Genomic DNA, 23,522 nt, shown 5'->3' with positions numbered 1-23,522 from the left:
ACTGTTCCTTTGGTCCTTGTAATTCCTCTAAATTGGAAGTAGATGTAGAGGCTTCATCAGATTCAGGTTTGATGTTTTTGGTAGGGCCCTGTACTTCCTTAAGGGGGTTAATTAAGTTTGGTTGTCTGGTTTTGTGATTTAGGTGGCCATAAATGAGCATTGCCTATGTTCATTAAATCATAGAGGATTCTTGTAGCTTTGACTTTTAGTATTAATTACTCTTGACCTATCTGATTTAGAGTATTTCATTTTCCTTTTTTTTTTTTTTAACGATTTTATTTATTTATCTGACAGAGGGAGAGAGGGCACATACAGTGGGGGAGCAACAGGCAAAGGGGAGAACAGCGGGCAGAGGGAAAAGCGGGCTCCCCACCAAGCAAAGATCCTGATGCAGGACTGGATCCCAGGATCCTGGGATCATGACCTGAGCTGAAGGCAGACACTTAACTGACTGAGCCACCCATGTGTCCTGAGTATTTCATTTTTCTGTATCTGCCCCCCCCACCTTGTATCATTGTTTACTCTTCCACAATTTCCTTTGAATGCTGTTGTTTTTCTGTATGTACCTTAAGTGTTCTGTGTTCCTTGAGGTTCCATCTTGGGTACTCATCTGACTTTGAATATCCTGTAGGTCTTTTTTTTAATTTTTATTTATTTTTTTGCTTTAGCTACCACTGCTAGAGTTCCCAGCACAGTACTCAGAACCACATATCCAGGATGTGTCCTGTGTATACTGTACTTCTTTTCTGAGCTGTTTAGTCATCATATTCTGCTTCTGGTTTTCTTCTACCTCAGTGGCTGCTCCTAATCTGTCTCCTTATCCAGCTTCTTTGAAAGGCAGAACAAATTAAGGTGTAAGAGTTCTGGTTCTGGTGTGAGACCATTTGGGTTTGTACACTGTCGTGACTATTAGGTATGTTTTCATGGGCCAGTTACTTAACTTTCTTGTTACTTAACTCATCTGTAATCCCTTCCTCATTGGGTTTTAGGAGCATTTAGAGAGTTTAATGTATCTAGAATGTTTAGAACATTCAGCAGCTGTTATTTGCTATTATGACTTATTCCTCATTCTACTGACCTTAAATGTAGATGTTTTCAGTACTTCGTCCTTGCTCCTTCTCTTTTATTCCCATATCTTCCATCCCATAGCTTTTAAAATTTTTTTAATTTATTTTTATTTTTTATTTTATTTTTTTAAAAGATTTTATTTATTTATTTGACAGACAGAGATCACAGGTAGGCAGAGAGGCAGGCAGAGAGAGAGGAAAGCAGGCTCCCTGCTGAGCAGAGAGCCCGATGTGGGGCTCAATCCCAGGACCCTGGGATCATGACCTGAGCCAAAGACAGAGGCTTAACCCACTGAGGCACCCAGGTGCCCCTCCCATATCTTTAAATACTGTCTCTATGCCAGTTAATTCCAAGTGTTTATCCTTAAGTCTCATGGGTTTAAACTCTATAGAATTTAGAATATTTCAGCTGATCTTTTGGGGAATCCTGAAGGTGGAACAACTACTAGATCTGCGTGAATTTGGGATATGAGGGCTGGACCTTTATACCTCCCAACTCAGTTTTGGATATGGGTCTGCATGGGAAATGGTGTGACCTTGGGTGGGGCAATTCTTTGCAGCTACTGTCCCATAGATGAGGGCTGTTGGCTGGTGGCACTCCCTGCAGCTCTATCTAGTATTAAGTCCTTTGTTACTATAAAACATCTAGGTTTTCTGTTACAACAGCTGCTATACTGCCGTTTCCCCCATCTCCAAAATGACTTGGCCATATACCTCCTGTTCAGTGACTTAGGAAGAGTCATTTTTCATTTTTCATTTTTCATTTTTCTCTCCTTGGTTCTGTTGAAACATATTCTGCCTTCAAAATATCTATCTCAGGGCGCCTGGGTGGCTCAGTGGGCTAAAGCCTCTGTCTTCGGCTTGGGTCATGATCTCAGGGTCCTGGGATCGAGCCCCGCATCGGGCTCTCTGCTCAGCAGGGAGCCTGCTTCCTCCTCTCTCTCTGCCTGCCTCTGCCTGTTGTGGTCTGTCAAGTAAATAAATAAAATCTTAAAAAAAACAACAAAAAACAAAATATCTATCTTGAACATTCTTTTTCCTCTTAGCTCCTGTCAATGACACCTTTCTCTTTTCTCTCGTGACCTCACAGGTGCCCTCCATTTTTTTATTTTAAAGATTTTATTTATTTATTTCACAGACAGAGATCACAAGTAGGCAGAGAGGCAGGCAGAGAGAGAGGCGGGGAGGCAGGCTCCCTTGCTGAGCAGAGAGCCCGATGCGGGGCTCCATCCTGGGACCCTGAGATCATGACCTGGGCCAAAGGCAGAGGCTTTAACCCACTGAGCCACCCAGGCGCCCCGGTGCCCTCCATTTTCACCCCTTGCCAAGCTCTGCCACATAGCAAACAGCCCTCTTTTTTTTTTTTTTTTTTTTTTTTGCAAACAGCTCTCTTAATAGATCCAGCCACACCTTCTGTCACCCTTGAAAGGCTTCTCCTTGTACTTAGGATGAAATGTCAATTCTTTGCCCTGGTCTGCAAGATCTGACTTTTGCTTCTGTCTCAGATGCTGGTATCCCCTTCCCCAGCTGTGCTTTAGTTTCATTGGTTTCCTCTCATTTCACAGAAAAAGCCTACTTATTTTCCATATCAGAACTTTAGGTCTTCCTTCCATCTAGAATGACAGTGACCTTTATCTTTTACGTCCTTTAGGTCTTAGCTTAAAACATCACTTCCTGGGGCGCCTGGGTGGCTCAGTGGGTTAAAGCCTCTGCCTTCAGCTCAGGTCATGATCCCAGGGTCCTGGGATCAAGCCCCACATCAGGCTTTCTGCTTAGCAGGGAGCCTGCTTCCTCCTCTCTCTCTGCCTGCCTCTCTGCCTACTTGTGATCTCTGTCTGTCAAATAAATAAATAAATCTTTAAAAAAAAAAAAAAAACAAAAAAAAAAAACATCACTTCCTTGAACTCCACAGAGAGACAGAAGATTTTTGTCATCCTTTTTTCTTTCCTTACCCTGTATTATGTTCTTGTTTCCTTTAGAACACTTGCATTTTTTTAAGTTTTTATTTAAATTCCGTTTGTTAATATACAGTGTCATATTAGTTTCAGGTGTACAGTTTAGTGATTCAGCACTTCATACATCGCCCAGTGCTCATCACAAGTGCCCTCCTTAATCCCCAGCCCGTATTTATAATCTTTCCCCGCTTTTCCCCTGGTAGCCATCATTTTGTTTTCTATAGTTAAGAGTCTGTTTCTTTTTTTTTTTCTTTTCTTTTTCCTTTTGTTTCTTTTGAGAGAGAGAAAGATTGAGAATCCCAAGTATGCTCCCCACCCAGGGCGAGCCTGCTATGGGGATTGATCTTATGCCTGAGATCACGACCTGACAACCTGAGCTAAAATCAAGAGCTGGACACTCTGCTGAGCCACCCACCTGTCCCAAAAATCTTTTTCTTGGTTTGCCTCTCCTTTTTCCCCTTTGCTCTTCTGTTTTTTCTTAAATTCCACATACAAGTGAAATCTTTTGGTATTTGTCTTCATATTTGTATTCGCATTCATATTGTTTAGCATAATACTCTGGAGCTCCATCTATGTTGTTGCAGATAGTAAGATTTCATTTTTTATGGCCGAGTAATATTCCTGTGTGTGTGTGTGTGTGTGTGTGTGTGTGTGTGTACATGTACATATGTGTATACGTACATACATACTTCCTCTTCTTTTTCCATTTATCAATCGATGGACACTTGGGCTGTTTCCCTAATTTGGCTGTTGTTGATAATAACATCTATAACAGCTATAAACATCAGGGGGCATGTATCCTGTTGAATTAGTATTTTTGTATTCTTTGGGTAAATACCTAGCAGTGTGGTTGCTGAATCATAGGGTAGTTTATTTTTAACTCACTGTATTTTTTTCCTCATTATATTTTTGATGTTAGTTTTCTGCTTGTCTAATGTTCTCCCTCTAAGTTGTAAATAAACTCCATGTTGGGAGAAGCCATGTTTGTCTCATTCACCATTCTTAGCATTTAGCATAGCTAGCACTTCACATATAGCAAACACTCAGGATTTGTTGGATAAATGTATAAATGAATGTACTGAATTCTTCCTCAAAGTCTGAAGTATAGGGACTTCGTTCCTCCTGTCTTGGTGGTGTAACCCAACTTAAACTCAGAAGCTAAGAATCAGCTTATGCACCTTTTTTTCCCCTCTCAGTTCTCCCCCAGTCTGTTCAGCCACCATGTTCTGTCAGCCTTAAACTTTTATCTTGCATTATGAAAACCTTTTTTTAAAAAGATTTCATTTATTTATTTGACAGACAGATCACAAGTAGGCAGAGAAGCAGGCAGAGAGAGAGGAGGAAGCAGGCTTCCTGCTGAGCAGAGAGCCCGATGCGGGGCTCGATCCCAGAACCCTGGGATCATGACCTGAGCTGAAGGCAGAGGCTTTAACTCAGTGAGCCACCCAGGCGCCCTGCATTATGAAAACCTTTAATAATATCTTGCCCCATCTCACTCCCACCAAACACCATTCTTATTATTTTATAGTCACATGATTGGTCTTTCTTTTTTTTTAATTTTAAGATTTTATTATTAGAGAGAGAGAGAACGAGCAGGGGAGGGGCAGAGAAAGAGGGAGAAGCAGACTCCCCTGCTGAGCAGGGAGCCGGATGGGACTTGATCCCAAGACCTGGGATCATGACCTGAACGAAAAGCAGATACTTAACTGACTGAGCCACTCAGGCGCCCCAGTCTTTCTAAAAATAGAATTATGACCTTTTTTTTTTTTTTCTGCTTCAAAATTGAGTTGTCCCATAGGCTAAAAGTCTGAGTTTCCAAGGGGCGCCTGGGTGGCTCAGTGGGTTAAAGCCTCTGCCTTCGGCTCAGGTCATGATTCCAGGGTCCTGGGATCGAGTCCCGCATCAGGCTCTCTGCTCAGCAGGGAGCCTGCTTCGTCCTCTCTCTCTGCCTGCCTCTCTGCCTACTTGTGATCTCTGTCTGTCAAATAAATAAATAAAATCTTAAAAAAAAAAAAAAGTCTGAGTTTCCTAGCTTTGTGTACAGGCCCCATCTGCCTTTTACCTTCCTTTCCACTTTCCTTTGTAGCTTTTACACCACTGTGTTTCAATAGTGTTGATCTACTCAGGGTCTTCAAATAACCTGCTGGTCTGTGCCTCCTTGTGTTTGATACCTTCTTCCGCCCTTCATATTCTGCTCCCCCTCCCCTAAACGTATATTTAGTCTTCAGAACTTTTTCCAAAGATAATATCATCTGTACTAGTTCAATAGCTGGTGCAAATCACTACAGCATGTAATACACTATTATAATCATTTATTTGCCTGGTATGCCTTCCTAGACTAGAATTCCTTGTGGTCACAGGGGTCTAATTACCTTTTGTGCCCATTACTTAACACAGGATCTCACACATAGAAGATGCTTAGTAAATCTTTTCTAAGTAAAATCTTGTATAACCCATTTATTTTATAGATGAGGAAAATGAGGCCCACAGAGGTAAGTGACTTATCAGAGGCTGTTGATTAATTTGGTTAGAAGTAATCATTAGTAGTGTTATTTGTATATTATACATCCTGTACTTGTTTACCTATTTTCTTTCTTTCATTTTTTGTTTTGTTTTTTTGTGAACCAGGTTACTATGGACAAAACTATGGGCTCTGGAGTTGAGCTGATTTTGCTTCCTGATTCTGCCACATATTTTGACTTTGAGCAAGTGACTTAACCTTTTTAAGCTCCAGTTTCCTCAGTTATGTTAGTAATAATAATAGTATTATAGTATTATTATGGTATTATAAAGAATAAATGAAGTAGTCTAAGTAAAGGGTTTAGAAGAATGCTTGGCACAAAGTAAGCAGTAAATATAGTCACTGTTACTATTAGCGTCCATCATTGTTCATTGGCCACAGTGCCTCCTGGAAAAGGCATGAGATTTAGTTGTTATTACAAGCTGGTTTTGGTTCTCTTATAGGCAAGCTGACTGATAGAACAGCAAGCATTTTCCAAGGCAACCAAATGAAACTGAAGCTGGTCAATATTCAAAAAGCTAAAATCTCAGCAGCTGCATTCACAAAAGCTTTCTGCCATCACAGAGTCATTGAGCTAGATGCCACTGCCGTGCACACTGACCTCTCAATCCCAGACATCATAAGTGGACTCTGCAGCAATAGCTGGATCCAGCAAAACCTTCGGTGTCTTCTGTTGGACTCGGCAAGCATCCCTCGAGATTCAAGACTGCTATTCTTTGGTCAGCTCACTGGTCTTCGCATTTTAAGTGTTTTCAATGTTTGTTTTCGTAGTGAAGACCTGGCTAATGTTGCTCAGTTACCAAAACTGGAAAGCTTGGATATCTCCAATACTTTGGTCACTAACATCTCTGCACTCCTTACGTGTAAGGATCGACTCAAATCTCTGACAATGCACTATCTGAAATGTCTGACTATGACCAAACCACAAATTCTTGCAGTTATTAGAGAACTTAAATGTCTGCTTCACCTTGATATTTCTGATCACAGGCAACTCAAATCAGATTTAGCTTTTCATTTGCTTCAGCAAAAGGATATTCTGCCCCATATTGTGTCACTGGATATTTCAGGGGGCAGTTGCATCACCGATGGAGCTGTAGAACTGTTTATACGGCAGCGGCCTGCGATGCAGTTTGTGGGACTGTTGGCTACGGATGCTGGTTATTCTGACTTCTTTACTGCAAAGCAAGGCTTGAGGGTTTGTTTTCTATCTGAAATAAGTTTGTTTCCTTTGTCCAGAACTTTATTAGGCTTTTGTTTTATATAAGAATGTACATGAGGTATTAGGGTTACAGAGATAGATAAAAAATTCTTAAGGAGCTTAACAATAATTACTGTGTAGCTACCATGTGGTAAGTTCTGGAATTATGGCTTTAAACAAGATATGGTCCTGGCCTCCAGGTCTTCTAGTCTAGTTTGGTATGATTAAGTATAGCCATTTATACATTCCTTCCTATGTACCAGATCCACGTTGTGCATGTTGTTTTTCCTCTTTAATCTTTCCATTTTACAGATGAGGATTTGGAAGCTCAGAGGTTAAACTAATCATATAACTACATGTTAAATGGTAGAACTAGGACTTGTATCCAATTCTTTGTGACTTTAAAACTTGCGTTGTTTATCTCTAGTAACAGCTAAATATAATTAGTAAGGTGGGTGATCAACATTTTTGGTAAAGGTATGAGTGAAAACAATTTTGAAAAGGTTCTTTAAAAAAGTTTTGACAGGGCTTCTGGGTAGCTCAGTTGGTTAGGTGTCTAACTCTTGATTTTGGCTGATGTCATGATCTCAGGGTTGTGAGATCGAGCCCTGTGTCAGGCTCCGTGCTCAGCGGGGAGTCTGCTTAAGATTCTCCCTCCCCCTCTCTGCCTCTCCTCCCGCTGGCACACTCACATTTGTGCTTATTGTATCTCTCTCAGATAAACAAATCCTTAAAAAAAAAAATATTGATCATTGCCAGAATAAGTTTATAACCAATCATGGTGCTATTTATTTTTATTTTTTAAAATGTGAAATGCTTTATAAGTTTGCATATTATCCTTTTGTAGGCGGACACCTGGGTGGCTCAGTTGGTTAAGCGGCTGCCTTCGGCTCAGGTCATGATCCCAGCGTCCTGGGATCGAGTCCCACATCGGGCTCCTTGCTCGGCAGGGAGCCTGCTTCTCCCTCTGCCTCTGCCTACCACTCTATCTGCCTGTGCTCGCTCGCTCTCTCTCTAACAAATAAATAAATTTAAAAAAAAATTAAAAAAAAATTATCCTTTTGTAGGGGCCATGCCAATCTTCCCTGTATTGTTCCAGTTTTAGTATATGTACTGCTGAAGCAAGCACTCATGGTGCTGTTTTTAGAATAGCATATACTTAAAATATTTATGTTTCAGAATATTTCTTTTTTCTTTCTTTTTTTTTTTTTTAAAGATTTATTTATTTATTTGACAGACAGAGATCACAAGTAGGCAGAGAGGCAGGCAGAGAGAGAGGGGGAAGCAGGCTCCCCACCAAGCATAGAGCCTGATTTGGGGCTCGATCCCAGGACCCTGGGATCGTGACTTGAGCCGAAGGCAGAGGCTTTAACCCACTGAGCTACCCAGGCGCCCCGAATATTTCTTTTTTCAAACAGTGGTTCTCTATCTTGGTTGTACGTTGTAATTACTTTGGAAGTATTGAAATGTACTGATGCCTGTGTCTGATCTCCCAGAGATTCTAATTTAATTGGTCTGGGACTTGGCATGGGCATCAAGATTTTGAAAGTTCCCAGGTAATTCTAATGTGCAGCAAAGGTTCAGAACCACTGGTTTAAAATGCTTTGTAATTACACCATATGTAATTCCTTCTAGGGTGAGAGAGTGAAATGATTTTCCAATCATTAATTTTTATTTATTTATTTATTTGCTTACTTATTTATTTATTTGACCAGCATGGGGCTCAAACTCACAACCCAAAGATCAAGAGTCATGTGCTCCATCAGTTGAGCCATCGGGGTGCCCCAGTTGTTTTCACATTTTTATCCCACCCCCCCATAAAAGGTCTCTCACATGATTACTGAACAAGCCTACTGGTGCAGAAGCATAGTGACAGAGAAAAATCAGCCCTCAATAAAACATGTCTGTTCTTCAGGTGGTAGTGATGTTTACAGAGTGATAGGATACGAGCTGGTGACCTTCAGGCAGCATAAATATGTGTGCCATCTCATGTGTAATCTCTTTAGACCCAACCTTGTTCTTCTTCAGTGCCTCTTCTTGGCATTGGTACTGGATTTTATTACCAGTTCTCATCAGAATCCATTGGGGAATGGGACGCTTCTGCTTTTGGTTCTTGGCCGAGAATTGCTTGATCCTGAAAGTCTTGTGAGAAGACATAGCAAAGGGTAGTCAGCCGCACACACCACAATGGCGTAGAAAAGGAGAGAGCTGTTTTCACATTTTTATTCTTTTGATGAAAATAGCAATTGTATTTTGGAGTCCTTTTGTATTTTTAAAAAATATTTTATTTATTTTTGAGAACACACGTGAGTGGGGGAAAGGGCAGAGGAAGAGAATATCCAAGCAGACTCCCACTGAGCATGGACCCCCACACAGGCCTCATTATCATGACCCGTGAGATCAGGATCTGAGCTGAAATGAAGAGTCTGACACTCAACCAACTGAATCACCCAGGAGCCCATGAAGTCCTTTTAATTTTCTAGCATGTCTAATGAAGCTGGAAACCATCAGTTACATTATTAGGCTTGAATAGAGATAATAATGGGAACTTTCAGATTAAGCATGTAGAGCATTGTTTATCAGGAGTAGGCCTGTACGTGTGTACGTAGGCCTGTTTAAGATTAATAGCATTTAGTGTCTCAGTGATAAAAAGAGTGCAGCAATCCGGTGGAATAATTGTTTTTTAGCACATAAACTGTTGGTATATGCAATAATATGGGACAAATGCTGGAATATTCTATAGACGGATTATGTATGTAGTTAAGATACTGTTAGAGTGGGTACAGCAAAAGAAAACGGGAAGCTGTGTTTCAGTAAACTTACCTGGTATACATGTAAGTTTAGTTTATTTTGAAAATTTAAAATTAGGTATCATACACAGTGTTAGATATTGTTGGGATGGAGAGGAGAGACCGCAATTCTCCCGCTACTAAGAAACTCTATAAAGATCTTAAGCCAGCCTTATGGGGAGTGTAAGGTATGGCAAATTTAAAAGGTATGTTTCAGGGGCGCTTGGGTGGCTCAGACAGTTAAGCGTCTGCCTTCGACTCAAGTTATGGTCCCAGGGTCTCCACATCTGGCTCCCTGCTCAGCAGGAAGCCTGCTTCTCCCTCTCCCACTCCCCCTGCTTGTGTTCCCTCTCTTGCTGCATCTCTCTTTTATATAAATAAATAAAATCTTAAAAAAAAAGAAAGGTATGTTTCAGGAAACCTATATTTAATGGAAATATGTTTGAGGTCAGATGCAAAGTATACTAAGTATCTTAGTGTTTGAGCTGATCAAAAATTTGCTTATAGGGACGTCTTCGGTGGTTCAGTCAGTTCAGTGTCTGCCTTCAGCTCAGGTCATGATCCCAGGGTCCTGGGATTGAGTTCCACCGGGCTCCCTGCTCTCAGCGGGGAGTCTGCTTTTCTCTTCTGCTTGCCTCTCCCCCTGCTTGTGCTCTCTCCCTCTGGCAAATAAATAAAATCTTTAAGAAAAATTTGCTTACATTTAACATGGATAAAATTAAATGTCAGCAAAGACCTTCAAAGACAACAGATACTTATTCACCTCAAATTAGAATGGGCAACATATACTTAATTCCTTTAACATAGGCAGAAGCAGGGGTGGGGGCACCTGGCTGGCTTAGTCAGTAGAGCATACAACTCTTGATCTCAGGGTCATGAGTTTAAGCCCCACCTTGAGTGTGGGAACCTACTTAAGAAAATAAAAATAAAAAATAAAATAGGCACAAAGGATACCCTACATTAGTATTAAAAGCCATGCAAAATCTTCATGTGGTAGGAAATCCTTGTATATCCAGTGGTGGGGTGTGGCAAGAATCCCTTCTGAAGATTGTTTTGTAATGGCATCTGCAGGAAGCCAAGGAGAAGAAAGGGGGAGGCAATAGCTGTCTGGTCTTCTGCTTGGTCTTGCTGTGGCTTCTCCTTTGTTCCTTTTCAGGTCTTACAGCTGGATGATGATAAAGCTTTTAAAAATTTTAGAATATATCCATTATTTAGATTCTTAACATGTAGGTCCTTGGGCAGTTAATCAATGTATAGTGTTTAAAAATTGTTTTGAAATAATTTTTAAGTTGTGGGTCATTAATTTTAAACATTTGCCACATTTGTTGTGTCATATCCTCTTTCTACATACAATTTTTTTCTGAACCATTCAAGAGTAGCTTACATATATCATGCCCCTCTAGCCCTTAATGCTTGATTTTGTATTTTCTGAGAGCAGTGATGTTTTCCTTAATAGCCACCATGCAATTATCAGATTTCAGGAAGTTTAACATTGATGTAATACCGTACATAATCTTACTGTACATATTTACAGTATTGATTATCCCAATAATGCCCTCTGTAAAATATTTTTCCTCTTAGGCCAGGGTCAGTTTTGCATTCATTTGTCATGTTCCTTTGTAATTTAATCCAGAAGAGTTCTTAGTCCTTCCTGTCCTTTGTCACATTGATATTTATGAGGAATACAGACTAGCTTTGTTTCGTTGACTTTTTTTGAAGAATAGAATGTTCCTTATTTTGGGTTTGGTCTGCTGTTTCCTTATAATCAGGTTCTTTGTCTTTGGCCACAATTCCGTGTGAAGGATGTTGCATCAGTCTCAAGAATATCAATTCTGAAGCATACAGTGCCCCTCATTAGTCATTTTTCTTTTTATCATGTAGTGAAAAGTATTGAGCAGATACTAGATAAAATGTCTAGTGTAGATAAAATACTATCTACATAGTATTGTATTGTTTCTACACTATATATAGGTTATTTTTTTTTCTCTTGCAAGTAGTAAGTGATATATATGGTAGTTGAAGACTATAGAAATATCCTGGTCCTCATCAAACTTTCTAATCTGGATTTAGCATCCACTGAAGATTTTTACCTGAACCAGTCTTTACTGGAATTGTTGCAAAGTAATGATTTTCCAACTCGCCCTCCTTACTACATTTAGTAGTAGGCTTCCTACCATGAGGAAGAACCCTGCCTTCTCCTTCTGTGTCTAACTTATTGTCAGTATAAACTCATTGCCTCTCGTTGTTTTCAGGGGTTTACCATTCATTATTGTCCTTAATTACTTTGATGCTCAGTTTGTTATAGATTGGCCAATGAGAGCTCCTTCATACCGGCTCCTGTATTATTTTTTACATGTTCCCATTCTTATAATCGTTGCTTTTGAGTACTTCCTTACTTTCTAGCACATTGAGGTGTTCTAGGTCTCTTACACTTCCCTGTTTTAGCCCTTCTGACATTTCTACTAGGGGCCCTGGTTCCTTTTATTAAGAAGCTAGTATTTGAATACTGGGTATGCTCATTGTTGTTGGTACACTTTGTTTTTAAGTCCTTTCGGCAAACAGGGCTAAGAGATACATGAAATAAGCTTAAAAATAATACTTGTAGGGTGTCTCAGTGGCTCAGTTGGTTAAGTGACTGCCTTTGGGGGCACCTGGATGACTCAGTGGGCTAAGCCTCTGCCTTCGGCTCAGGTCATAATCTTAGGGTCCTGGGATTGAGCCCCATTAGGCTCTCTGCTCAGCAGGGAGCCTGCTTCCCCCGCCCTTCCTGCCTCTCTACCTACTTGTGATCTCTCTCTCTCTCTCTGTCAAATAAATAAATAAATAAATAAATAGATCTTTAAAAAAAAAAAAAAAAGGTGACTGTCCTTGGCCCAGGTCATGATCCTGAAGTCCTGGGATTGAGTCCCGCACGGGGCTCCCTGCTCAGTGTGGAATCTCCTTCTCAAATAAATAAATTTTTAAAATCTTAAAAAAAGAAAAAAAAAAAAAAAACCAACTTCCAAATGGCCATCCTCACGCCATTTTCCTTTGCCTTTCCCCATTGTTTTGTATCTCTTTTCCACAGTGAGAATTTGGTTCTTAGCAGCATCGGCACACGTAAAAGAGTTTTCTGAATTGCTATACTTACAGGAAACCACAAACCTGCTAAAAAGAGTTGATTTGTTTGCAGTTCCTTTTTTCTTTCCTAGACTGAGGGTATAATCAAGATACTAAGCAGATGTACTTAGGTTCTCTTATTTCCTCCTCTTAATACAATATGCAGTAGGCACTTCGCATTTGTTACCTAAAATGTGTCTTGAAAATCACCCCATGTCATTTCATATTTCCATTCTTCAATTTTTTTTTTTTTAAAGTAATGTCTTCCCCCAGTGTGGTGCTCAAACTCAGGACCCAGAGATCAAGAGTGACATGCTGTACCGACTGACCTGCCAGGTGTCTCTGTATTTCCATCCTTTTAAAAATTTTTTTGGGTGGCAAACTACACATAACATAACATTTAGCATTTTAAGTTTAAGATGGTAAATGTACAGTTCAGTGATATTAAATACCTTCATGAAGTTGTGCAGTCATCACCACCATCCATCTCCATAGATCTTTTCATCTTATAAAACTGAAATTCTGTATACCCGTTAAACACTAACTCCTTATTCCCTTTTTTCTCCATACCCTGGACAATGGCCATTCTACTTTTCTGTTTCTATGATTTTGACTAAGTACTTCCTGTAAGTGGGATCATACAGTATTTGCCTTTTAGTGATTGGCTTATTTCACTTAGCCTGTCCTCAAGGTTCATCCCTGTTGTAACATATTGCAACATTTCTTTCCTTTCTAGGGTTGAATAATATCCATTATGTATATACCACCTTTTCCTTGTGCATTTGTCAGTAGACACTTGGGTTTCTTCCACGTTGCTTCCAGCTATTGTGAATAATGCTACAAATCAGGGTATTCAGATATCTTTTTGAGATCTGATTTCCAGTTCTTTTGGTATATACGCAGAAGTGGAATTGCTAGATCATATGGTAATTCCATCTTTAATTTGTTGAGGAACTGTCACATGTTTCCCACAGCAGTTGCACAATTTTATATTCCCACAAGTGGTGCATAAACATTCTAATTTCTCCGCATCCTTGTCAACACTTGTTATTTTCTGGTGTTTTTTTTTTTTTCTTTTTTTGTTTCTGAATAGTAACAATCCTAGTGGGGGTGAGGTGGTATCTCATTGAAGTTTTGATATGCATTTCCCTACTGATTAATGATTTTTAAGCATGTTTTCATGAGCTTGATGGATATTTCTTTGTCTTCTTTGGAGAAGAGTTAACTCAAGTCCTTTGCCTGTTTTTTTTTTTTTTTTTTAAGATTTTATTTATTTATTTGACAGAGATCACAAGTAGGCAGAGAGGCAGGCAGAGAGAGAGGGAGAAGCAGGCTCCCCACTGAGCAGAGAGCCTGATGCAGGGCCTGATCCCAGGGACCCTGGGATCATGACCCGGGCCGAAGGCAGAAGCCTTAACCCACTGAGCCACCCCTCCTTTGCCCATTTTTGAGTGGGATTGCTTGTTTTTTGTTGTTGAGTATAGGAGTTCTCTCTATATTGTGAGTATAGGTATCTATTAATTTATTATCCCTTATCAGATATATGATTTGCTGATAATTTCTCCCTTTCTGTGGGTTGCTTTTTTACTCTGTTGATATATTTTGATGAACAAAATTTAAAAAAAATAATTAAGTCCAGGGTGCCTGGCTGGATCAGTTGGTAGAGCATCTGACTCTTGACCACAGCATTATAAGTTCAAGCCTCACATTGAGTATAGAGATTACTTAAAAATTTCATTTTAGGTCTGATATTTAGATTTTTTCCTTTTGTTGCTGGTTTTTGGTATTCTATCTAGTAAATCATTGCCAAATCCATTGTCATGAAGTTGTTTGTTTTTAAGATCTTATTTGTTTGTGAGAGACAGAGAGCACGCGTGTGCATGCATGAGCATGGAGAGAAGCAGACTCCCCACTGAGCAGGGAGTCCACTTCAGGGCTCTATCCCAGGACCCCAGGATTATGACCTGAACCAAAGGCAGATGCTTAACCAACTGAGCTACCCAGGTGCCCCAAGGAATTGTCATGAAGATTTTGCCCTCTGTTTCCTTGTTAGAGTTGTATAGTTTTAGGGTCTTATATTTAGGTCTTTGATCCATTTGGAGTTAATTTTTTTATGTGATATAAAGTAGGGACCCACAACTTTATTCTTTTGCATGTGCATATTCAGTTTACTCAGCACAGTTTCTTGAAAAAACTGTCCTTTCCTCATTGAATGGTTGTTGCAACCTTGACAAAAATCATTTGACTACATATATGACCATATATGCAAGGGCTTTCTATTTTGGAGTTTTCTGTTCTGTTCGATTGGTCTATATGTCTGTCTTTATGCCAGTACCACTGTTTTGATTATTGTAGCTGTGTAGTTAAGTTTTGAAATTAGGAAGGTGACATCTCCATTTTTGTTCTTTTTCAAGATAGCTGTGTCTATTTGGGGTCCTTTGGAACTCCATATGAATTTAGGATGGATTTTTCTGTTTTGGTAAATAAAAGTCTTAGGAGTTTGGTAGGGATCACGTTGAATATATAGATCACTTTGGGTAGTATTGTTATCTTAAGTCTTTCGATCCGTGAACATGTCTGTCCGTTTATTTATGTCTTCTTTCATTTCTTTGAGCAGTGTTTTGTAGTAGTTTCATTGTGTAAGTCTTTCACCTTTGGGTTAATTCCTAAGTACTTTATTGTATTGTTGTAAATGGAATTGTTTTCATAATTTCCTTTGCAGATTATTACTTGTTATTGTATAGAAATGTAGCTGATTTTTAAAAAAGATTTATTCATTTAAGAGAGAGAGACTATGGGGGGAGGGGCAGAGGGATTGGGGACAGAAGGCACAAGCAGACTCAGCACTAAGTGTGGAACCCGGTGTGGGACTCCATCTCATGATCCTGAGATCATGACCTGAGCTGAAACCAAGAGTTGGATGTTCAGCCAACTGAACTTACCCAGTTGCCTCGAAATGTTTTTCTGTGTTGACTTTGTTTCCTGTGACTCTTAGCTTATTTATAGCACTAATGGCTTTTTTGTGTGTTTTTAGGGATTTCTGCATATGAAATATTATCTGCAGAGATAATTTCACTTTTTCCTTTGCAATTTGGATGTCTTTTATTTCATTTTCTTGCCTGATTTGCTCTAGCTAGAACTTCAGTACCAAGTTCAGTGAAAGTCAGGAAAGTGGGTAGCCTTGTCTTGTTCTTGATCTTAGAATAAATACTTCCAGTCTTCCACCATTGAGTATGATTTTCATTGCAGGTTTTTTTTTAATACATGGCTTTTATTTTATTTATTTATTTATTTATTTTTAAAGATTTTATTTATTTATTTGACAGAGAGACCACAAGCAGGCAGAGAGACAGGAGGAAGCAGGCTCCCTGCCGAGCAGAGAGCCCGATGCAGGGCTCGATCCCAGGACTCTGAGATCACGACCCAAGCCGAAGGCAGAGGCTTTAACCCACTGAGCCACCCAGGTGCCCCTACATGGCTTTTATTAGGCTAAGTTCGTTTCCTTCTATTTCCAGTTTGTTGAGTATTTTTGCCATGAAAGGGTGTTGTCAGATGCTTTTTCTGCATCAGTTGAAATGATCATGGTTTTTCCCTTAGTTCTGTTAATGTCCATTAACTCTCCATATGTTAGCCATATGATATCCATATCACTATCCATATATTAAACCATCTTTGCATTCCAGGAATAAATCCCACTTGGCCATGGAATATAATCCATTTAATATGCTGCTGAATTTAGTTTGTCTGTATTTTGTTGAGTCTTGAATCACTGTTCATAAAGTGTATTTATCTGTAGTTTTCTTGTAGTATCTTTATCTGGCTTTGGTATCGGGTAATGCTGTACTTGTAGAATGAATTAGGAAGTGTTTTCTCTTCAGTTGTTGTTAAATTTTATGAAGGATTGGTATTCTTCCTTGGATGTTTGGTAGAACTTAATAGCAAAGCCATCAGTTCTGGCTTTTCTTTGTCAGGAGATCTTGGATTACTGATCAATTGTCCTTACGAAGTTATAGGTCTCTCAGAATTTTCTGTTTCTAGATATTTGTCTATTTCATCTAGGTTATTCAGTTTGTTGTGGCATAATTGTTCATAATACTCTTCAATTTTTTCTTTATTTCTCTAAAATTGGTAAGAATGTCCCCACATTCATTTCAGGTTTTAGTATTTTGAGGCCTTTCTTTTTTTCTCAGTCCATCTGGTAGCTAATGGTTTGTCAGTTTTATTCAAAGAACCAACTTTTGGTTTTACTAATTTTCTGTGTTATTTGTCTATTCTTTATTTTATTGATCTCTGCTGTAATCATTATTTCCTTCATACTGCTAGTTTTGGGTTTAATTTGTTCTTTTTCTTGTTCCTTGAGTTGTGAAAAGATAAGTTATTGACTTGAGATTTTTCTTGTCTTCTTAATTTAAGCATTTTTTAAAAGATTTTATTTATTTATTTGACAGAGATCACAAGCAAGCAGAGAGGCAGGCAGAGAGAGAGAGAGGAGGAAGCAGGCTCCCCGCTGAGCGGAGAGCCTGATGCAGGGCCTGATCCCAGGGACCCTGGGATCACGACCCGGGCCAAAGGCAGAAGCTTTAACCCACTGAGCCACCCAGGCGCCCCTGTTTCTCCCTTTAATTGTCAGTTTTGTGTAATATGTTCTGATGGTCTGTCATTAGGTGCATAAATGTTTATGCTTATATCTTCTTGCTGTACTTAACCTTTTATTAATATATAATGTCTGGCTTTGTCTGTTGTAATCTCTTTTAATTTAAAGTCTACTTTGTCTAATGGTATAATCACTCCTGCTCTCTTCTGGTTATATTTGCATGGAATATTTTTTTCCATCCTTCCATTTTTCATCTAGCTGTGCCTTTGGATCTAAAGTGAGTCTTTTATAGACAGTGTATAGTTGGATCACGTGTTTTTTATTCATTCTTCCAATCTTTGTCTTGCTTATAGCATTTCCTCCGTCTACATTTAAAGTAATTAGTGATAAGGAGGGACTTATGTCATTTTGCTCTTTTATTTCTATATGTTCTGTATTTCTCTTGGTCCTCATTTCCTGTATTACTGTGTTTTGTTTTGTTTTTTTAAAGATTTTATTTATTCATTTGACAGAGATCACAAGTAGGCGGAGAGAGAGGGAGAAGCAGGCTCCCCGCTGAGCAGAGAGCCCGATGTGGGGCTCAATCCCGGGACCCTGGAATCATGATCTGAGCCAAAGGTAGAGGCTTTAACCCACTGAGCCACCCAGGCAGCCCTGTTTTCTTTTTTGTTCAGCTGATTTTTTTTAAATTTTCTGAGAATGAGGTTTTATTTTTGTTTTTGTTTTTTAAGATTTTATTTATTTGAGAGAGAGAGTGCAACAGACAGAGTACAGCAAGGGGAGGGACAGAGGGTGATGAAGAAGCAGGGGGCCCAACATGGGACTCCATCCCATCTGAGCCAAAGGCAGATGCTTAACTGACTGAGCCACCAGGTACCCCAGCTGATTTTTTTATAGCAAAATGTTCAAACTCCTTTCTCATTTCCTTTTGTGTATGTATATTCTATAAGTATTTTCTGTGGTTATCATGGAGATCACATTTAATATCCTAAAGTTAAAATACTTTAATTTGAATTTATACCAGCTTCACTTCAGTAACATAAAAAACTGCTAATTTCCATCTTCATCCCCAGCCCTTTTAATCAATGATGTCCCCAAATTACATCATTATACATTTTCTGCCCCAAAGTATAAAATGACAATTCTTTTTAATCCCTTTGCGTATTAAATTATGTAGAAAACAGGGGCACCTGGGTGCCTCAGTTGGTTAAGCATCTGCCTTTGGCTCAGGTCATGATCTCAGGGTCTTGAGATTGAGCCTTGTGTTGGGCTCCCAGCTCAGTGGGAGTCTGCTTCTCCCCCTTCCTCTGCCCCACCCTCCTGCTCATGTTCTCTCGCTCTCTCAAATAAATAAAATCTGTAAATTATGTAAAGAACAAAATTTGCAGTTACAAACGTAAGTTATAATAATAGCTTTTAGAGTAATAATTATTTTTTAGAAAATGTATTAGTTTCTTTATTTTATTTTATTTTTTAAAAGATTTTATTTATTTGACAGAGAGAGATCACAAGCAGGCAGAGAGGCAGGCAGAGAGAGAGGGGGAAGTAGGCTCCCTGCCGAGCAGAGAGCCCAATACGGGGCTTGATCTCAGGAGCCTGAGATAATGATCTGAGCCAAAGGCAGAGGCTTAACCCACTGAGTCACCCAGGTGCCCCCAAAATGTATTAGTTTCTTAAATCCTGTATAAAACAAAATGTAGAGTTACCAGCCAGTTTTTTTGTTTCTTTAAGTAATTTGTATGCCCAGCATGGGGCTTGAATCCATGACTCTGAGATCAAGAGTCGAGTACTTTATCCACTGAGCCAGCCAGGGACTCCTACTAATCAGTTTTAATATAGCACTAGCCTTTAAGTTGCCCTTGTATTTACCTTTTTTTTGAGATCTTTATTACTTCGTATGGTTCCTTCTTACTCTCTAGTGTTACTTTATTTTGCCCTGCAGGATTCCTTTGAGCATTTTTAAAAAAAGATTTTTTATATACTTGTCAGGGAGAAAGACAAAGAGCACAGGTGGGGGGAGAGGCAGGCAGAGGGAGAATCAGGCTCCCTGCTGAGCAAGGAGCCCAATGCAGGGCTCTCTCCCAGGCCCCCCAGATCACAACCTGAGCTTAAGGCAGGTGCTCAACTGCCTGAGTCACCCAGGTGTCCCATCCTTTGAGCATTTCTTACAGGGCAGTTCTAGTGGTAGTCACCTTCTCCAGCTTTTGTTTATCTGGGAATGTCCTGATTTCTCCCTCACATTTGGAGGACGGTTTTGCTGGATATAGGATTCTTTGTTGACAGGGTTTTTTTGTTTTTTGTTTTTTGTTTTTCTTTTAACAATTTGAACATACTGGCCCATGTCTTCTGGCCTTTAACATTTCTGATGAGAAATCTGCAGATAATTGTATCGAGCATCCTTGTGTGTGATTCACTTTTCTCTTGCTGCTTCCAAGATTTTGTCTGTCTTTAGCCTTCAAAAATTTGATTGTGATGTGTCTTGGTGTGAGTCTTCTTGAGTTCACTGATGTTCATATTCATGTCTTTTATCAAATTTGGGAAGTTTTCAGCCATGTTTTCTTCAAATCCTCTTTCTCTCTCTTCTGGGACTCCCATAATGTGTGATTTGGTCTGCTTTTTCATATTTCATAGGTTCCTGAAGTTCCGTTCACTTTTTTTTAGGTCTTTTTCCTTTTCTGACTCAATAATTTCCATGGTCCTTTCTTCATGTTGTTTGATTCTTCTGCCTGTTCAAATCTGCCTTTGAGTCCCTCTAGTGAATTTTGCATTTCAGTTATTGTGCTTTTCAGCTCCATAATTTTTTTCTTTTCTATGTTTTCTATCTCTTTTGGTTTTTCTCTTTTGTTCATATATCATTTCCTTGATTTTTATCTATATCTTTAGTTCTTTGAACATTTTCAAGAAGTCTTTCTTAATAGATCTGTGATTGTTTTGTTTTTGTTTTTGTTTTTGCTTTAAACAGAACAGTTGCTGTTGATTTCTTTTTCTTTTGAATGAGCCGTGCCTTCCTATTTCTTTGCATGCCTTGGATTTTTTTTTTCTTGTTGAAAACTGGATATTTGAAACTGATATATGGTAACTCTAGAAATCAGATTGTTTGCTTTCCTTAGGGTTTGCTGTTTTGTTACTATATTTGTTTTGGCTTTAAAAAAAAAAGTCTGTGCCAAGTAGTAGCCTGAGATAAAAATTTTAAGGTCTTTTTAGGTCTTTTCTGAGCCTTTTCTTGGGCATATGCAGTCATTTTGGAATTTTCTCTGTATATGCGTTTGGGTTTTGTTTTTTTTTTTTTACGGTTTTATTTATTTGAGAAAGAGAGAACACGAAAGAGAGAGCACAAGCTGGGGGAGGGATGGGAGAGAGAGAGAGAAGCAGACTCCCTGCTGAACAGGATGCCCAGTGCAGGGCCTGATCCCAGGACCCTAAGATCGTGACCTGAGCCCAAAGCAGATGCCCAACCAACTGAGCCACCCAGGCTCCTCCCTTTTTTTTGTTTTTTGTTTTTTGTTTTTTAAGATTTTATTAGAGGAAGAGGGACAGGTAGACTCCCCACTGAGTGAAGAGCCCAATGTAGGGCTCCATCCCAGGACCCTGAGATCCTGACTTGAGCTGAAGTCAGACACTTAACTGGCTAAGCCACCCAGGCGCCCCCTAGCTAACAGTTTTAAATATAGTTTGTTTTCCCCTCAGGAACTTCAGGTGTATGCCTCATGGATCTTTGTCATTTTTTCATATCAACATTCAATCTTAGATCCTTTGTACTTCTTTCTTGTTTTCTTGCACTTCTTCCCCTTAGTAAATTTTTATTCAAATCTGCCCTTCCTTGGGTACCTTTTAACTTAGTTTTTATATAATTTTGTCTTTTTCTTTCCTTTTTAATCAATTGATTTTCCATCTTTTTGTTGAGGGTATTTTTTTTCACATCCCAAAATGCTTGTTGAGAATATTCAATTCAGTTTAAAGTGCTGTGTTAAAATTTTCTTCTGATTTGTTGTTGAGGTTTTTTTGTTTTTGTTTTTGTTTTTAAAATAAGCTCCACACCCAGTGTGGAGCCCAACACAAGGCTTGAACTTATGACCCTGAGATTAAGACCTGAGCTGAGATCAAGAGTCAGACACTTAACTGAGCCATCCAGGTACCCCTTTTGGTTTATAGGAAGAATTTTTCTCAGCTGAAATGTGTAGATTTGCTACTTAAATATTTCTTATAATAGCCTTATATGGAATTGGTTTGAATTTTTAGTTTTTTGTTACTTAATTGACCTAGTTCCTGATTCATAAGCATTGTCCATTACTGATGTTAATTAGCAGCGTGAGGTTTCTTCAGTGATTTTGTTACTGGTCATGGTAGATTAGAGAGGGGAGTGTTTTTCTTTTCTGCAAAATTCTGAGTTTCCCACTTGATTGCCTTTTTCCCTTCACTATCCAAGAATATTGAAAATTGGGTTGTTTTATTTGCATTCCTTGTTAATTTTATGTTTTAGATTGGGGGGGGCACCATTATCCTCTAGACCCAAAGTCTATGTATAGATTTTTAAAAACTATCATCTAAGTGGTAGCAAGGAAGAATTATGTTAACATTTAATAAATAACAAATAATAAAATAATATTACTACAAAAATGTCAATTCCCTTTTCCATTTTAGTTATTTTATGTAGCCTCTTACCTTTCTCTTATTGTCTTAATTTATTCTATATGAGTAGTACTTAGAAAATATGCAATCATGGTTCTTGATTGTTTAAAAATATATATGCTACCCATTGTTCAATTGAAGTCTTAACCATAATACAGTTTTAGGGAGATGGTATTTGAATTTGGCTCCACCACACAATTGGTTCATTACATTTAGCTCCATACTTTATCTCTCTGGCCCCATTGTAAAATGAGGTTGAGGAGAACATTTACCTATTAGGCTTAGGATTCAAAAAACTTTGTAAAGCACCTGGACCATTAATTGAACACCTTTCACTGTTTCAAACACTTAAAGCCCCTAGAAGCCTGAACTGTGAAGCCTACTGGTAACATCTTTGTTTTTCAGGTTGCTGGAGGAGCCAATATAAGTCAGATCTCAGAAGCACTGAGCCGATACAGGAATAGGTCATGTTTTATGAAGGAAGCACTCTACAGGCTCTTCACAGAGACATTTTCAATGCAGGTAACCATGCCTGCTATTTTAAAGGTAACTACATTGCAGAAAGGTAGTTTTTGTTACTACTTTTTACTTAGTTCAATTAAAGCTGTTCACCAAACACATGGAATACAGTAACTTAGATGCCTTATTAGATGCCCTAGTGAGCCAAGGTACTCTTAGGGAGAGAAAACAGTGTTAGGCTTAATTAATGGCCAGAGCATTTCTCATTTTAAGCATCTAAGTTAATTCAAGTCATCTAGTGTTTTGATTTAGTCTGAGAAGGAGAGGACATATGTACTATTTTGCCTAAAATAGGAGATCTTAATCTGTAAACATATGTTCACTTCGCTGTAAATGTTGTCTCATTTATTCGTTCGTGTACTCTTTAAAACCTAACATTTGGTTTTCTGAAAGAAAACAACAGTGTCTCCAACAAGAACAGAACAAAATACAATAATTAAGGGTGCAAGATCTACCATTTAAAGTATTTTGTGAATAAAGTAAAATGACCAGTATTGATAGGGCCAAACTTTGCTTTGGTTTATAGAAAAATGAATTTATTTTAAATGTTTTTGGAAGTATTAAGTGGTTTGGGAAAGAAAAGTACATTTATTTAAAGTGAAATGTAAGATGAAAATGGAAGATTCGAAGTCACTTTGTTTTTATTATTATTCTGTAATTCTTTATAGTTCCTTTAAAAAATTGGGTATTTCTACACTGTGGGAGATAAGATTTGTTCATAACTGAAAAGCAGTACTTTATAAAGTGAAAAACTCTGGGCCTTTGTTTCCCGTATGTAATGAGGAGCTTGAATTAGATATTCTAAAAGTCCTTTTCATATCTAAGATTCTGTGATTTTTGAAAATCATGTTTTGTTTTGTTGTTTTATTTCTACATATTTAACTTGGATGATAGCAATCTGGTGACATCCTAGGAGCAAATTAGTAATACAGACAAAAATCATTTTCCGTAGTGGAAATGTATCCCAGGTCTGTGTCTAGGCTCTGTTACTTTATGCAGCTGTCAGAGTGAGGGGCTCTGGTCTCTTAAAATCATGGTTCGTGCTGGTATCAGCAGAGTGGTTTCTAAGGTAGATAGAGATAGACAGAACAGATTGCACTGTCCCTGAATGTTAGTGCAGGTCTGGTCTAAGCTTAATACAACGCCTTCAT

The 23,522-nt window shown here is 38.7% G+C and overlaps 1 protein-coding gene and 1 pseudogene across 2 annotated transcripts in view; one reads left to right on the top strand and one right to left on the bottom strand.

Annotated features, from left to right (window-relative positions):
• The window catches only part of ZYG11A (zyg-11 family member A, cell cycle regulator), a gene marked incomplete at its 5' end in the record, with an annotated part of 66,101 nt that overhangs the window by 11,350 nt on the left and 31,229 nt on the right, over positions 1-23,522 (top strand). Inside the window, 2 exons of the mRNA XM_080801704.1 lie at positions 5,987-6,738; positions 22,258-22,398. Coding sequence (XP_080657830.1) covers positions 5,987-6,738; positions 22,258-22,398 — 893 coding nt within the window. The remainder of the gene's footprint in view (positions 1-5,986; positions 6,739-22,257; positions 22,399-23,522) is intronic.
• LOC308340728 (large ribosomal subunit protein eL39-like) lies at positions 8,670-8,898 on the bottom strand (annotated as a pseudogene). Its single transcript has one exon. The product of its transcript is annotated as a large ribosomal subunit protein eL39-like (transcript).

Source organism: Martes martes, assembly GCF_963455335.1.
Source record: "Martes martes genome assembly, chromosome: 4".
Lineage (NCBI taxonomy): Eukaryota > Metazoa > Chordata > Mammalia > Carnivora > Mustelidae > Martes > Martes martes.
Note: the sequence above shows the minus strand (reverse complement) of the source record. Positions and strands in the feature narration are given on the sequence as shown.